At 32.4% G+C, this 18034-nt stretch overlaps 2 protein-coding genes and 1 long non-coding RNA gene across 3 annotated transcripts; 1 reads left to right on the forward strand and 2 right to left on the reverse strand.

The window, feature by feature from the left end:
• Positions 1-1776: 1776 nt before the first annotated feature.
• On the forward strand, positions 1777-5561 carry LOC107644036 (uncharacterized). Its single transcript, XR_001621174.3, has 5 exons — positions 1777-2162; positions 2299-2396; positions 2542-2634; positions 3417-3532; positions 3990-5561. It is a non-coding gene; the product is annotated as an uncharacterized LOC107644036 (long non-coding RNA).
• A 756-nt stretch (positions 5562-6317) lies between these two features.
• Positions 6318-9348, reverse strand: LOC107639892 (uncharacterized). Its single transcript, XM_088487275.1, has 5 exons — positions 9345-9348; positions 8800-9238; positions 7755-8677; positions 6408-7625; positions 6318-6343 (listed from the first exon to the last, which is right to left on the reverse strand). Exons 1-5 carry the CDS (start codon positions 9346-9348, stop codon positions 6318-6320), a joined length of 2610 nt encoding a protein of 869 aa, XP_088343401.1.
• Positions 9349-9938: 590 nt separating this feature from the next.
• On the reverse strand, positions 9939-11101 carry LOC148565866 (uncharacterized). The gene is made up of 6 exons (XM_088488130.1): positions 11083-11101; positions 10808-11005; positions 10643-10723; positions 10447-10503; positions 10244-10339; positions 9939-10135 (listed from the first exon to the last, which is right to left on the reverse strand). Exons 1-6 carry the CDS (start codon positions 11099-11101, stop codon positions 9939-9941), a joined length of 648 nt encoding a protein of 215 aa, XP_088344256.1.
• Between the last annotated feature and the right edge of the window lie 6933 nt (positions 11102-18034).

Raw genomic sequence — 18034 nt, forward strand, 5'->3', positions numbered from 1 at the left:
GAATATTGGTCATCACCAATCATTGTTTAACAGAAGATAGCATTTAATTATCAGCATATATAGAAACCAAGAACATAGAAAAGGATAAGGTCATATGACACAATAATAGAAGGAGAAATGTTAAAAGTATTATAATTTATTGTTTTTTTTGTCATTAATTAACTATTAATATTTAAAAATATATGATAAAATATGTTGTTAAATTATTAAATTAAAGAAATTGAGTTAATAATTAAAAATGATGACAAAAAAATAAATTCTAATGATTCTCAAATATTTCTTTAATATAATAATGCAAGAAGCTTCAGTTAATTATTTATCACCACACACATCCTTATATAATATTCATGGGATGGGATAAACGACCACCTTTCCTGTGGCTCTTGCAGTTTGGATGAAAGAAAGAGCATGAATGACTTGAGAAAATGGCACTGGAGTAAGAGGATCCAGAATTGGCTTGACCTTGCCGCTCTCAAAGAAAGGCCTTAATTTCTCTAAGATAGATCCTTTTGAAGTGAGAGAGAAAAAGGTTGCTGGTGGAATACCAGGAAGAACTATTGTCACAGCTTTCTCACCTTCTTTTACACCTTTCAATGCTCTTTCAGTTTTAGTCGTTTGCATTGTTTTAGTCGTTACAAAATCAGTATGTTTTAGAAAGAAAAACAAAATTGAAAAAAAACACTACCACTGAGAAATGACGTTATTCTTAACCGTCACAAAAAAAAAATGTTTTCTACAATAGTCATTATAAATGAAATTATCTCGTAGTATATTTTTTTCACCGTCAATAATTGTAACAAAAATTAACAGTAAGTTATTATTGATATTAGTTATTATTGGTGGCAAAAAAGTAGTAATTAAAATATTGTCAAAATTTGTTAATTGACAATTGCTTAACATCAAAAAAATAAAACTAAACAAAAATAACAATAAAAATCATGCTATTGATATATAAAATTAGTTTTAATTAAAAAGGTATTTATTTATTTTTCATTGGTATGTATAGTTCGTTAGACTAAGTAAAAATATTATTTATATATTAAAATTAATCATTAAAATTAATTATTATATATTTATATATAAATATATGTGTAATTTAATTTATTTTTAATGTATATTTTATATTGTAATATATATTTTATTTTGATGGTTAATTTTAATAGTTAATTTTATTATATACCAACATGATTGTATATTAAACTAGTGTAAGTACCCGGGCTACGTCCGGGCCAAATGTAGATCTATTGTTTAAATTTGTTGTTACCAATATATCGTTTTTTATAGCTGTACCTTATAAGTAGGTAAATTTGTAAAAATTCATTGTAAATTTCCATCTTTTCTTTTACAAAATGTCCAATAATAATGTAATAACTTTCAGGCCCGGCCCATATTTACATTTTAAAATGATGATCTGTTCTAAATTTGCGGAGACTTGAATTTTATTCAAATACATTTTTATTGTAATTTCAAATAAGAATAAAAAAACATTTTTGTTGTACTACCGAATAAATAATTATTATTAATAACACTTCTTTAAATAAAATATATTATACCCCGTTATAATGTCCTCAATTTATTCACCATCTTTTTATTTGATTTGTTTGGTAAAAATCTTACTAAAATAGAATAAAGTAGTTTAACCTGATTAAAATAAATAAAAATTTTAATTCAAAAGACAATAAAGACTATTTTCGTAACAACAGAGGCTTGGTGGTTATAAGTATAACTTCGCCTCCACCTACCACTGTTCTGCTTTAACGGCTTTAATTTCAAATACACCATACACAGTACATCAAAAAACTTCCTGGTCTCTCCATCTTCCACTGTGAAAAATTAAAAAAAAATGAAGCATTAATAAGTAGCATCTAAAAATTCTTTGTCTATTCATCTGCCACGGTGAAGAATCCCCAAAAAAATGAAGTACACATAAGCAGCATAAAAAAATTCTCTGTCTGTTCATGTGCCACTATGAAGAATTCCCAAAAGAAGGAAACAAAAATAAGCAGCTCCATCATATTGGCCATTATCTTGCAGATCTATCACGCACTCGCATTCAACATTAGTTTGCTTATGTGTTTTCTGCAATTATTCCTTGAATATGATCACTAAACACGTCTTCTATTCTTCTCCAAAAGCTGATTTGACAATCTTTTTCCTGCCAGGTAATTTTATTTTTGGTTTTTTCAACTATCACATAGCATAGAAAAATTAGTCAAATTATCATATAATGTATTGAATCATACCCTTGATTATGTACTTTAAGGTTCTCCTAAACAATTTGGTTATTGATTCTCACAGGACTCTATTACATTATCGTGATTTATGGGAGAAAGGTGTTTCTAGCTAACCTAAAGCTTGTTTGGCCAGAGATGTGGTTACCAATCTAAATAAATTTGGTATGGAGGACTCTTTCAATGCTTTTATGTTACCAATTAATCTATGTATATTAACATAACATTACAAACGCCATTTTTCCCCTTTTAATAGCTATCTCTGTTTCATTATCATAAATTAAGAATATTTTTAAATTAATCAATACAGGTGATATGCAGATAGCAAGTGTTTCAAATTACACCTTATGTTGACAGTTTGGATCAAGCCTAATGAACTCAACCCTTGAAAAGTGCTCCTAAGGCATGAAACCTTTCATCTACTTAATACAGGATAATAATTTATGCAATCATGTTGCTCAATCACTACTATATATATTATTATATACTATATACTATAATTGTATCATAACATATTACGATATCTTCAATCTCCTATCCCTTCTTTATTATTAGGCTGCATCCTTTCATATAATACATGTGCTTCACCTAGCTAAAAGGAATTTTCAAAAAAAAAACAAAGGGAGGAGGGGGTTGAATTTATCATTTTTATGTGATGCCAATGCTATTTTTTTTCTATTTGTAGATGTAGATGGTAGCCCAACAGTGCAGAAAATTGATGGGTATAGTCAATCAGAAAAACTTTTGAAAATAAATTCACAATGGCATATTTTCATTTCCTCTATCTAAATTGAAAATTTCAAAGAGGTAACATGCATTTTATTAAGAATGATATGAATCAAAATAATTAATTTTTTCTATTTTTTTCTATCAAACTAAATTAGTTCTTGACCAAACTAAATTAGGCCACTAAATTAATGTCAAATAAGTTAGAGACCAAACTAATCAGTTATAGTTGAGTTGCCAAATACCCTCTCTTTTTTTCTCTATTTATTATTCTTCCCTTAATAGTCAAGTGTAAATATTTGTACTGATTACTGAACTTGAGTGAGCATAATATTGGGCCCTGTGTTCTATTTATTTTTCTTCGCTGTCAAATTTCTTTAATTGTGCAGCAATTAGCTATTTAATGTCTTATATTTTGATCTACAACTAATTAAAATATCCATTATCTTCAACTTCCAGATATTGCAATAATACAATGTTTAATTCATTGACAAATCAAAACCACAGCCGGCTTCATCCTAAGTTAATGTTGGGCGCAATCAAAATGGAAAAATGGTCTCTTCCCTCAAATGCAAGTAAGATTGTTTAAAAATACAAATCTTTTTGTTGGATTAAGACTGTTGTTTTACCAATGTGCATGACCAAATTCGATTATAAATTGCATTTAAATTAATTCTATCCCTTTGTGATCTGTGTTAACATCTTAAGACTCGTGTGATCTATAACTCTTATGCTTAGTTGGCAATAGTTTAATGATTGAATTTGGTAAAATTATATGAAAATTCCTTTAAAGTCAATGTGTATTTATGTGGAGAAAATAAAATGCTCAAAACTAAATAAAACTCAGTACCTGTTCCTGACGCAGCTTAAGATTAATACCTCCAGAACACATTCCTCAAACATATGATGGTATGGCTAGTGCTTGATCTTTCAAAATAAATACTTCTTTGAACACGACATTATCTGTTGTTGTTTGGTTATCATAATCGTGACATAACAATATCTTCAACCCTTGCCTATTTGTGACCCTAGATGCTGCCACATACAGCTGTCCGTGAGTAAAAATCGGTTTTTTCAGAATCAAGCCAACTTTTGAAAGTGATTGGCCTTGGCTTTTGTTTATAGTCATTGCATACGATACCATTATAGGAAATTGTCTACGTTGAAACTTGAATGGCATTCGATGATCGGATGGACTTAGGGTTATCCTAGGAATAAAGACTTTCTGGCCTTTGTTTTTTCCGACGCTGCTGCGTGCTTCTATGATTTGCTTACCAAGATTGGTGACCACTAATCGTGTACCATTGCACAAACCTGCTGAGTGGTCGATATTCCTTAACAACATTATAGGGGTTCCAACCTTTAAAGTCAACTCATGATTTGGAACTCCAGAACATTTGATTGTGTTTAGGAATTCAGGTGTGTGTATAGATGCCAATAAGTCATTGTTGGTCTCTGTTGGGCATGCCTTGTCTGAGCTATAATACATTTGTGCTTCAATAGGATTTAAGCTCATCATGTAATTATTTATTTCATCAACTAATTGCAAAGTTGGAGCAAGTATTGCCCGATCTTAAATGTGATCATCAATATTTTTTCCTAAAAAAAGTTCTAGATAAGTTACTTTGCATATTACCTCTATCGGGTCATCCCAATCTTTAACCAGGATGTCATCAGGGATCTCAATCTTGTCACACACATCCCCTGGTGTTCCATGACTACCATCACCAATACCAAGTATCCAATCAGCGAATTCTTTTAGCTCAGATGACCTTGTGCTAGAGTCAGTTGCCTTCAACCTCATGTTTTTTGTCAATGTCAACAGCTTGCAATTATTCCAAATGTATGAGGAGTTTATAGTTGCGTTAACAACCTCTTGTCTAGTTCCCTTAGGGATAACTGGGAGAATCTGTCGGAAGTCTCCTCCAAACACAACTGTCTTCCCTCCAAATGGTTGGTCAAAGTTGTTTGGATTCCTGAATCATAAAATGTCACGCATAGTCCTATCAAGAGCTTTAATACAGAATCTATTCACCATGGGGGCCTCATCCCAAATGATTAGCTTTGTTTTAATTAATAGCTCAGCCAATGCGCTACCTTGCTTTATGTTGCAAGTTGAGAATTCATCTAAGTTTAGTGGGGTTGCAAAACGTGAATGTGCTGTTCGACCACCGGGTAATAGTAGAGATGCAATCCCACTTGAAGCAACAGTAAGCACAAGTTGTGACCTTGATCTCAATGCAGATGCTAATGTCTTCCAAACAAAGGTTTTTCCAGTCCCCCCGTAACCATACAGAAAGAATACTCCACCGTTGCCATTCTGAACTGCCTCCATGACTTTTTGGTAGACAACTATTTGCTCATCAGTTAGGTGTCGCATGTAAGTTGCATGCTCTATAGCCAACTGTCTTCTATCGTATCGGAGCTCGTCACAAATTAACCTATTCATCCCGTCGACATTAAGACCACTATTAACCTGACTCATATCTAGAATTGGCATTGGTGGATAATCTTTAAGACTCTTGTTGAAAAAGTTAAGTAATTTCTCAATTTCAATCAGCGTCAATTCCTTCAACTCAACATCAGTAAGGACTAACTCTGTGTTCATGCAAAACAAATAATATACAAATGAATGATAATCAACACATTCAATTAAATATAAATTAATAATTTTATGAAGTTAAGATACATAGAGCAACTTAATATGATAATAGAGTACACATTAGAATTTCCTGAATTAATCAACAGTTAAAGAATATTCTAAGTTAACTATATATATGTAATAGATATTCTTGTGAATTGTAAACCCAAAAGAATTTCTATACACTACACAACTATGGGCTTAATAAGTATCATGTTACGCATTTTGGTTCATTTGTTATATCCTAATGTGATTTATTTAATGTAATAAGTTGCAAAAATCTAAAACCACACAGTATATCTGATAAAAAATTTATCATGGTAACAAATGAAATAATATAGAAATAGGCTGAGGTCGATATTTTAAGCCTATATTACTAATATTCTAAGGATCACTTATGCATATATGGCTAAATTTAGGCCTTTATAATTAATACTTAAATATTTATGTTTGTATAGTCCGTTTATAATCACCTTATTTATAGATTAACATAGTTTATTTTGTTTGACCGAATAGAAGTATTTATATATTATTTTTCTGGTTACGAATAGGACATCCTACATCTATTCCTTGACTAACTATATAAATATATGAACTAATTCACCTACTAAGAAGTGCTAGTACATATCTCCATAATAATATAACACATCAGTAGACAATCACCATTCTTTCCTACCCAGTAGTTTAGGTCAATATTCTTTTCATAATCTAACTTGCTTTCATATTATAAGCATTAACAGGAAAACTGCAACATGGATATTAGTCATGTAGTAAATTCTGGGAAATGATTGAAATAAGCTCTTAGTTACCTGGATTGTCAAGTAATCTTCTCTGTATATGAAGTATGTCATCGTATAAAATAGTCCAAGTCTTTTCCCAAACATGCTCCGGTGATTCCATGGAATTGGAAAATAGCAGTGTTGCAAAAAGTTTCCTCAAATACGTTCCTGATCCCCAATGACTCGCTTCCTCTAAAGCATCGATATATTTCTTGTCATCATCAAGCAGACCACATGCGTAACATGCCTCTTTGAATGTTGAATACACAACACCATCTATAGACCTGATCTCCTCATGTGAAGTTGGTCTCCTGACGTAATTGAGTAGTAGTCTTAGGTAATAACGCTCACCTGATCCTAGAGGAACATAGAAAATCCTTCCAATAACAGAATGTGTTTTTTGAGGCAACCACACCCTTTCACTCGCCTTCCACACAAACTTTGTAGGTAGCTCTGAATATGTCAATGACCTTGCTTCCGTGTAATCCTTGTTTGCTTGAAACCATCCTAAAAATATGGACTCCTTCACAGATGCTTGTTTTATAACATCATCTAGATTTTCATGGTCTTTAAATATTATATTCTGTTCATCGGGTAAGTGAAACCCTAATCTCACAACCGATGGGTCTCTATAATGTATGTTAAAACCAAATATCCTCCAAGCTGCTTCACATGGAGATATGTACCTACAATCATAATACATGCTCACCTCGTCATATTCATTTAGTTCAGCACTCTCTGTGGCACTCTTATAGAATGAAGCTGTCACACGATCATGACCTTTGTTGACATATTTGAACAAATACTTAATTGATCTTGATTGGTTACACCACTCAACATTTATGTGAGCCCCATACCTCATAAGCAGTAGCCTGTTGTGAGGAACCACAAAACGGTTATCAAGATCCACTCCCAACTTGTTGATAGTTCTTCCATCTTCCCTGCGTCTATAAATCGGATAACCATCATCATCGACAATTGTGTGCTCGAGAAATCTCTTGGGAAAGTGACGAATACATTTACCATTTTCCATGCATGGTGAATCTTTCCTAGCCAACCCGCATGGTCCATGTATCATATGCTTCTGTACCGCTTCAAAGTATTCAGGATCTAGTTCCTTATCCGGTATCTCAGCTGATATTATTTTGTCAATATCCTCGGCTGTCGAATACTTGTCATCCTTATGTAAGAACAAAAGTATATGTGCGTGTGGTAGTCCACGTTTCTGGAATTCAATTGTATACACAACTGCAATAGTGATATTTCATGTATCAGTTCGACCTAATAAACATGATAACATAGACAATGGAATATGAAAAAAATTTGTATTTAATTCCTTATCTTATGGTATCATAAAGATGTACTTAACTAAATTACCTACAGAAACTCTTCCAAAAATCGTGTTCACTCTTATATCTTTAATCAATAAATCCAATTTAGCCTTGAATGCCCTGCAAACTATGTCTGGTCTATCCTCTGGATTTAATTCTCTATTCTTAATAAACTCTTCGACCTCGGGCCACTTGGGATTGCATGTGAAGGTAATGAATAGATCTGGATAACCAACAACCTTACATATCGCCTTTGCGTCTTGGTAGTTTTGAATCATATACCTTGGACCCCCTGTGAATGATGATGGTAGTATAATACATTTGCCACGCGATGATGGTGTTGTTTCCCCACTAAGAACTGCTTCCTTTATTCCTTTGTACATCTCACATCTAAATTTCTCCTGGTCTAGTCGTATAAAGTTTAGTCGCGACGATTCAATCATTGAGTACCCATCGACCAAAAACTGTTGGAACAATCGCCTAGAGTATAGCAAGGGAGATCCATCTGCTAACATTTCTTGTATTCTAAATGCGAAAAATTCTCTCATTGATACTTCCTGACGCCCTTTACCAGCATTTTGATTACGGTTATTAAGTGGTATATCTTCCTTGTAACCGTCCTCTCCATAGGGAAATAACAAAGGATACTGTAATCTTAGGTAAGCCGGATTGAGTTGATTGATCCTTTGTAGTTTTCCAGTTTGTGTTTCAACCACGATGTCTCTATCTGTCTTGTATATATCAAAATCATCAACAATTAGTGCTGCAACCTCATTTGTCGAACGCAAATTGTATCTTCTACCATCCTTTCCTCGCTTCCCTAATAGCCTAAGCTTGATTGTGGTATTTGCATCTTTGGCGACTGACTCTCTGGCCATACGAAACGCCTTCACCAATACGTTGTTTTCATCCAACATCTTTTTTAAGTCTCTAACAATATCTTCGTGTATCTCTTTGTTCTTTTCACCCCTACATATACGTATGATATAATCAGAAAGAGAAATCAGTGCGATCAATACTTTTTAACAGTTATTTTTAGACGTTCTAAATAAAATACACCAACAGTATGATATTATGGTTGTGCTACTTACCAAATAGCGGCCATGCGATTTTGAACCTCATTCTGGGTATCAAAGACATACAGTTGTGCAAATTTGGGGTAGTTTCCTTCTGGTGGTATTAGACTACCCATTAGGTGATAGTTCTCACCGGAAAGAATAAATGTTGGTGGGCCTCTAGAAGTAGTTACACCACGGTCTATCTTCGCACCCATTGATGTAAATTGGAACATGCCATTATAAGATCTTATATTATCTCGGAAATGCTTGCTCTTTGTACTATTATTGAACAACAACTCATATAGCACTTTGGGGGCTTCTTGTAGTTGTGGAACTTGAAGCTTTCCTCCATTACAACATAATTTGAATTTTGGTTCAGTTGAGTTGTAGCTTTTGTTTGCCCTCTCATCATACCAAAAAAGAGCATTGCAGTGTTCACACTCATAAAATGCGCTCCCCATGTGCATGTATTCTGCATTGGTATAGAATATTTAGCACTCATACGTAATTATGATATGGTGCTTAATATTTGTAGTTCAATTGACCTACTTATTTAAAAACCTTTAATTGAATCGTACCCATATTATGTTGTTCAATGGCAGACACGTCTCCGTTGGCCCTTTTGGATTTTTTTTACCTGACAGAACAGTGTGTGAGTTTCAAAATTTTATGGTGCATGCAAAGAACAAATATCTAGTGTTTTATATGTTAACCATTAGTATAATTCGATAAAATTAATTAAGCAATCCACGATTGATTGTAACATATGTCTGGATAAAAACTGTCTTAAGTGGACACATTATGAAGCCTTAGAAAATCATATCACTCAAATGTTAACTACATACCACTCTTTCTGGTGCAATCATTTTTTCAGCTGGCATAGTTCTTTGTGTTCCTGAAATTCCTGCAAATTTTCACCCAAAATTTATGTGGTCAAATTACTTAAACACCTAAAATTGTGACTCAATCCATTCATACATTGGATATAAATAAAGCATACATTGGATATAAATAAAGCCTGTATCAATTTATGTTGTAGCACTGAATAACTTTGGAAACTATGTTGATTAGCATTGCTTCGACCCAATGTTACCTCTGCCTAGTATAGTATTCATGAACAAAAACATTCCAATCCACAACGAAAAACTTGCTTAGATTATATATAATCAGTTCTAACAAATACTCTTAACTACTACTAATCTAGTCATGAAATGTTTCACCGCAAAAATTATTAATGACTGCACCACATCCAGTCGAATCAACATAACATAAAGATATATTTGCACACCTAGCTCGATAGGTGAATCTTCAATTTGTCTTCTTCTTTGCATTTTTTGCCTTCTATCCCTTCTAGCAGCTCTCCTTTCCTCTATTACATGTAATATGCAGTCAAATTTATATTTAATAAATCACTATAGATAACTATTTGATAGCTGATGCTTGAAAAGATAAAAGTGTATATTTTTTCTCTATTCACCTTGTATTAGCATGTTCCATTGTATGCCATCAGTTGATGTATTAATGAGGTCGACTAAAACTGCTTTATCAATAAGTGACTCTGACAATGACTCCCCTGTATGTGCACCCTTTCTGTTATCACTTGATTCTTATAATTCATATGTGTTTATAAAAATATCTGAATTTATAACTTTGACCCACATTTTAGTTATTGTGTGTTACCTTGAGCAGAAGTGTAGCCCGACACTGTTCTATCCACTGTAATTGAAGAGTTTGTCCCTACAACGAATAAAATAAAAAAATACACCATTTAATATGCTTATATGTAATCATTGTTAGGCAACTATAAGATTGTTTAATTGTCAACACAAAGTAAGTGTAGTGATTGAAATTAGATATCTAAACAAATAATCTTTACCTGTTTGTGTCTGAGCTACTTTGGCCAACTTTTTGTTAGCTAGTTTGAGTACTCTTTCATTCCTAGCAAGTCTTGTTGCATCTACTCAAGAATTTTATTTCTTTATATCTTAGAAAGAGCATTATACTTTAGCAAATCTGATTATTTAAAATAGAATAGACTTACCTCTTGATGGCATAGATTGTATACCAAAATTATTTTCTAGCCGCAAATTAGTACAATCATTGGTTTGTATATAGTTTTGCAAGCTCCCATTCAAATCTTGTTGCTCCATACACATTCCACATGGCACGCCCTGTAAATGATTTTCCTTATCTTCTGAACTGAATATTCTATAATCTTCTTCCACACACATTATATTCCCTGCACAAATCAATGTATTTTCAACTATTATGCTTATATACACTAATCTAGATTTTTTATTTCAGTTTATTAATTACCTGAACCGATGGAGCACATTTGTTAGCTCAATCCCTCGGTTAGGAAACTTGTATTAGCTATTAGAGATGCTGCATAAAATGAATGAACATGTGTCAATTTAAGCATAGACTAAGAAGTTAATGCTATTTCCTATGCTTTTTGGAATCTACTTCATTATAAATGTATGCGTTTGATTTAACCTAATCCCTTAGTAAAAAAATGTACAATATAACTTATATATGCTATACTCTCCTTATATGTTCTCATTAGTGGTTATGCATCTTGAGTTTAGTAAAATATTTTTTATAGTAATTTTATCTTGATTGGTGAATAACACATATCCTCTTCTATTCTATACACACACACATACACACTAACTTGAATATGTTACTGTCCATTGATTACATTAAGCGATAAAGTAGATTTGTTGGTCAATCCATCTGTTAAGGGACTTGTAAACATTATTGAAAAGATTGTAGAAAATTTTATAAACATCTTATCAAAAAGTGTAAGTTTTATGCATCAACTAAGAGGTTAATGCTATTTTCTGTGAGTTATGAACCATATTTTGGTATAACATTCTATTTATGATTTATCCTAATCGATTTATCTAAATTGAACCATATAACTCATATGCAACACTTTGATGAAAACATCACTTCATCGACTTTAGTAAATTAAATTTCTTTGTAAGTTTACCTTGATGGTGAGCAACTCCTTAGCACTTTCTTTTCTTCACTAATTTCAATGTCTGTTCCATCCTAAAATGCCTCCCGAGATCTGATGATGTAAACATGTTGCCCCATTAGTTGTTCATGGTGAAAGTAATGGTAACGACTGAATCTGAATAATATGGTTTCATCCAGTTAATGTTGTACCTTGTGCTAGCCGATTGTTTCCCAAAACTTGACATTCCTCCCTTGTATTTATTCTGTAATTCCTATCAATGTAGATAGCCTCGACATTCGTAGTACTTACTCTGTGAGAGATTTTATTTGTGCTATGTATAGTGTTGGGTGATTCTCCCACTAACATTGTCTGTGCAATTGGTCCCATATCTGCAACGGTCATTTCTAACCTCATAACAGCTCTTCTCATATTCATCCCATTATGGCTTTTATAATTATTTATATGCTTGCATATTATGGATGAATACACCTTTTCACGTGTCATTTCTGAAGTTGATAAAACTTTCTTATTCACAGCTAAATTTTCAATAAATACATACCTGTAGGTGAAGAGTCCTTGAGCCCATAGTGGTGATTTATTTCTGCTGTTACAAAACTGCTAACTGTCGTGTTTGCCATGCTTGTCCAATGACTATTCCCATATTCATCGACCTTTCGCTTATTATTTGATAAGCTAGAACTTTCTTCAACTGTACATCTCATACAGTTAAGAAAATATAGTGAATCTGAATAATATTATGCATAAGTGAATGACTAAAAGTACTTGGATTTAGCTACTACTTCCATGTAAAAATGAAGACATAATTATTTACACTTTTGAATATGACAGGACTCTGATGAAAGTGGCTGTTGCATTTGATGGCAATTTGTAGTATGGCAAGACTCATTTACTGGTTTAAATTTTTAATAAAAAGTTTTACCTTGAGTATTTAAATCTGAACGGTTTTGGATCTCTTCCAAAGGGAACCTGCAACCTATGCTATCTACACATTTTTCATTCGAAATATGAACACTAATCTTCTTCTGGTCTGATTTGGTTTGACTACCCATCACTTAACTGGAAAATGGTGGTGTGAAGACTATCTCATGTTACATATGTGCAATTTTCACATATTCAGTCTCCATCTTGTTGCTTAAGTCTTTTTGAGGTAGTAGGAAATTATTTTTTTCAATTTTGTGTGGCAGACCAAGCTCTTTCATGTGTAAGTTTAGAATAATGAGCTCAATACTACCATTATGTGTGTTGTCTATGAACTGGTGCTATTGCAAACCTAAGGTCATGCATTATGTTAGACCACAACTCTATATTTTTCAAATAATTTCTCTTCATTCAGTCCTAAATAATTTCTTTCATGTACTTATTATGGATAACCCTCATTTTATGTGGTCAATATTAAGATAGTCATGTGTTTCAGTCAACCACTGGTGTCTCGTTAATCTGAATATCTTTGTTTAACTTGAGCTACACTTGAAAAACCCCATGTGTCAACTTCTTTTTTTATGTATCTTAATCTAATTGAATTTTAATTTTTAAAAATTAACACAACGTTGATTGTCATATCACTTAAACTCTATTTATATCTATTATTCTAATAAGTTGATTATAACATCTTATTTATCATAATTCTTGAGATTTTCAGCCTTTTTGGCTTTAGGCAATATGATATATGTGCTAATATGCACTATTCTTTATTTGTTTCATTATTAGCTTGCATTAACATGTGATGGTAGATGGTTACACACTTTCATGGTAGTTATCATCAGTAGAATTACTTCATATTTAGATAAGTAGTTCACTGATAGACATTTATAAAAAATATAAAAATTTTACAGGATACTTTTGCATAACACCTCAGCGGTATTGTTCATCTACCCAATACCTAATTGAGGTAATGCAAGTACAACAACAAAATTTAAAAATACATTAGACATAAATTCATAAACCCTAATTAAGCTTAGACATTTTCATGCCTAGGAACATACTGCTATAATAACAACTTTGACAACACCTAATAGATAGAACAACATAACTTTCAGAATGATAAATTAACCAAACATCACAATTGGATATTAAACCATGAAGAGCCCTTCAGAATGGAGTGTGATTGTTTTTACATTGACATGATCGTGCCAAGTGCGGTAGACCAAATTCTCTCTTCTACCCTCCATGTACCTAAGCCTTGAAAGAATAACATCAATTGCTTCTGAGTCATTTGAACAGCCATGGCCACTTCTAGCTTCCAAAACTAATATTATGTCCTTGCCAACAAAAAGGGATGGAGTATATGGAATGCCAAATCCAGACACCCTGCTCATCTTCTCCCAATTGAGATTTGAATCCCAATCACTTTTCAGTTGCCAAACCATAACCTGCCTTGTGAACCCAATGTTATGATATGTTACAAAACCAACACCATCATTGAAATTGGTCAATGCGTGGTAATCAGATTTCACTTGAACGGGAATGACAGCTTCATGAAACATCCTCTGAAGAAGGTTGAAAGTAACTATTGAGTCTGCATCCGCTAAATTAGGTCCTGCCCACCCTATCCAGTAAAAAACTCCTTCATTTATAACATACTTAGGACCGATCTTCTGCACACTGGTTTCAAAGGTCCCAGAATGAGTCCAATCCCTTTCAAATGATGTATACAAAGACCAAGAAAGAGTTGTTTGAGAATAAAACTTCTTATAAGCATGGATAATCCGATACTCTACCGTGTCATGCAAGAACCCAAATGCATAAAGCGACAAAGCGTGACCGGCGTGCGTGCTGGCTTCGTCTCTTGCATATCGCCTCTTACGGGTGAGAGGGTTCCAAATAAGTAGGTGTGAGTTTAGGCCACCCATTGAAATCCTCAAGCAAACATTTCCATAGTCGGAACCGATTAATGCGTAAAACCCATACTGGTTGATGTCTACGGGTACATCGAATTGTACTTGATGACCAGAGTCCAGAAAAGCTCTTACAAACCATATAGAGTTTTCATCATTTGGGGGGTAACCGATCCCGATGATGACACTCCTGTTGCAATCCTTATTTTCTCTAAAGTGTTCGTTCAAGAACAATGGTGTGCAAAGTTTGAAGTTCCAACCCCTGCTCAAGCTCCTGCACCTCCCAGCCGTCTTGGGATCTGTTTTTGCAATGATCCTCCATATAAGCTCGTCAGCTAGATGTGGAAGTTTAATACACATTAGTGAAGAGTCACTCATTATGGAAACACAATTTGTAAAGTTTTTACAAAACCCTTTAAGTGAGACAGAACAGAGTGTTGGTTTGTCACTAACTAATTTGAGTTTCATGGAATTTATATAAATGTATACTCATAACTGCCTCTTGCCAATGAAAGGATTTTGTAGTCTTGAATGAAATTGAAATATTGCCTATTTTGCCCGCCTGAGATGAAGACATATATCAATATATACCATTATATGATGTACTCCTTGTATTAGTATTTATTTAATTTTGCTGAAGTCTTGTATTATTTTAGAAAAAAAATCTTTTTCAATCTCGTAAGACTATTGGGAGTAATGTAAAATTAGCTTCTATCTACTATCTCATAGAATTTCATATAGAGCCCATTAGTCTAAATGCTTATCCACCACATTTAACTGGATATGAAGCTCGTAAGATTAGACAATTAACAATTATAGTCAAAAATTTTTTTGACGTGTCAAGATGAATTAGGGTCTATTTGATATGATATGGTTCCCTAACTTTATCCTTGCAGAGATACTACATATCACATCAAACTTAGCCAGTTGTTTATAATTTTTATCCTTAGGTCATTAGTCAATTTAGTTTTACATAGTGGCACAACAACCAAAATGATATAGCTAAAATGTCCATTCATTACCCTAATAGGAAATAAATCTTATTGTCATCCTAAACACTAAAGCCTCGTTTATATAAATTCATGTGCATTTGACATCGTATATCTTTTAATTAGTCATGTTTGGTCTAAATCATCAAAAGAATAAACAACTGACCATTATTTTAATATATTAATTAAATTTAGATTGTCTTTAGCATGCAATCAAAATAAAGTTCACCGCCTAAGGGAATTGGAATGACCAAATAAGACTTTATTCAATTGATAGGTTTTGCCCCACCATCTGAAATATTTTTTCCGTTATTAAATATATTCCTAAAATTATATTATTTGATATTATCCCTGTCAACTAATATAATTACATTAGAGTGTTTATTTTTTATGTTTAATAAATAAAAAACTCAACAATGTATTAAAAATTGTATTAGTAGGGCTAAGTTCAAATATTTATATATAGTGACTAAGATAAATCTCTTTTGTTATTGCTAAAGATAATTATTGCACACATTTATATCAGACCTATATTTTTATATGTCTCTGACTATGAATTCAACACGTTATACTTAAGATTTTGAGCGTATTGGTAATGATGAGACTTACTTCTATTTAGCTAGGTTTTGATATATGCATTAGTAGAACCTGCATATATAGTATTTTATGCATAAACTTTATATGTAATGACCTAATACAAATATTTCAAAAATCTTAAAAGCCATAAATAATTGCTATAATCCAACGGTCAAAATTGATGTTTTTAAGTGATTGTAGTTATGATCTCTGTTCATTTTACTAATCATGTATGACGTTGTTGGTGATGGAAGCTATTAATCAATCCTAACACATTAGTGGTGGGTTCTAAACATTGTAAATGGTTTGATTTTTTGTTTTACTGATGCAAGTTTTTAAAATTCCTCTTGCTTAATAATTAATTACTGGGTGAAATATCTTTGATGAGTGTGCCTTAAGATTTCTTTTCCCGATCTTTTTTGGGCGAATACTCAACCTGACATTAGTCAATTATCTATCTATCATATCTACCTAGATATCAGTCTTGTGAGAAAAGACAATTAATAATTTGGTGTTAAAATTTTTTAGAGTATCCAAAAGAGTGTACGGCGTTTATGTGATATATGCTATGGTCAAAGCGTATTATCCTATTGCTTATCTATCCTATTTACCCGGATCTCAATCTTTTGAAATCACACAATTAGCAATTTGGTGCAAAAAAACTTTACAGTATGAAAAAGGGTGCACAAAGTTTATCTAATATATGCTATAGGTCAAAGTATACCATCTATCTTGGTTTTGATACTGGTATAAAATCCCTAGATAAGATTTTTTCTTGTTATTATACAAATTAGTCAAAAACTTTCTATCCTAGCAGCATGTATGTTTGACAATTCACAAATAAGTTCAACTCCACTTTTGGGAGTTCATTAGGGTGTATTTCATTTTAATTTTTAGGCTATTGATACAATCTATACAACATATGCTGAAAGTGGAGACTCTTTAGGCCAAAAAAAAACAGACATGTAGGTTTGACATTCTTCGAAAAAGTTCAAATTGACTTTTGAAAGTTGGTTAAGGTGTCTATCATTTGAAATTATTTCAATATTTTTTGTGTGTTGAAAATGAAAAAAATTCAGAGATTAGATCTTTTGTTCTTACCCGCAATTTATGCCAACATGTTTCACAATATATTAGGCCTTCTTGATCTTTCAAAAGGAGGTTAGTCCCTCATCGGTGACAATCAGATTTTATATATTAAAATAAAAATAGTATTGCTGAAAATAGATGCCTGTCTCTGTTTCTCTTAGTCTGTGATTGATATCCATATATTTCTTGTTCCAAATAAATCTCTAGTCCCATCCAGTGAGGGATTCTATCTAAAAAAATATGAAATAGTTATCCAAAATTTTTTATAACAAAGAAGGTATTTAGATTTCAAGAGACTCACCCATTTACCTTATTCTATTATCCAAGGATTCCTATTATCTAAAGTCATTATTAATTTATTAAAACATATATCTATTTCTACCAAACCCTATTTTTTTAGTAATACTCTCGTTGGGCAAGGTGATGGCATATCATGATCTGTAATAATATTATATGGAATATATTGTATGAATGAATGATGTGATGAATCTTCCTTTCTTTCCTCTGAATAAGTTTTCATAAAGTAGTTAAAAGATAACCCTTTCAATGAGTCAAAGTATTTGAAGATATCTTGCTTCTTAAAACGGATAAAAATTCAAATTTAAAAAAACTGTCCTTTTTTGTGTGTTGAAAATGAAAAAAATTCAGAGATTAGATCTTTTGTTCTTACCCGCAATTTATGCCAACATGTTTCACAATATATTAGGCCTTCTTGATCTTTCAAAAGGAGGTTAGTCCCTCATCGGTGATAATCAGATTTTATATATTAAAATAAAAATATTATTGCTGAAAAT

The sequence above is a fragment of the Arachis ipaensis genome, chromosome B5 (assembly GCF_059453495.1).
Source record: "Arachis ipaensis isolate K30076 ecotype BB chromosome B5, ASM5945349v1, whole genome shotgun sequence".
Taxonomy (NCBI): domain Eukaryota; kingdom Viridiplantae; phylum Streptophyta; class Magnoliopsida; order Fabales; family Fabaceae; genus Arachis; species Arachis ipaensis.

Coding starts and splice junctions, on each gene's coding strand:
- LOC107639892 (XM_088487275.1), bottom strand. Junction 8,678..8,799: donor AATCGCATGGCCGCTATTTG/GTAAGTAGCACA, acceptor ACGTATATGTAG/GGGTGAAAAGAACAAAGAGA. Junction 7,626..7,754: donor TTTTGGAAGAGTTTCTGTAG/GTAATTTAGTTA, acceptor TCACTATTGCAG/TTGTGTATACAATTGAATTC.
- LOC148565866 (XM_088488130.1), bottom strand. Junction 10,724..10,807: donor ACAATCTATGCCATCAAGAG/GTAAGTCTATTC, acceptor ATTCTTGAGTAG/ATGCAACAAGACTTGCTAGG. Junction 10,136..10,243: donor ATGGAACATGCTAATACAAG/GTGAATAGAGAA, acceptor TACATGTAATAG/AGGAAAGGAGAGCTGCTAGA.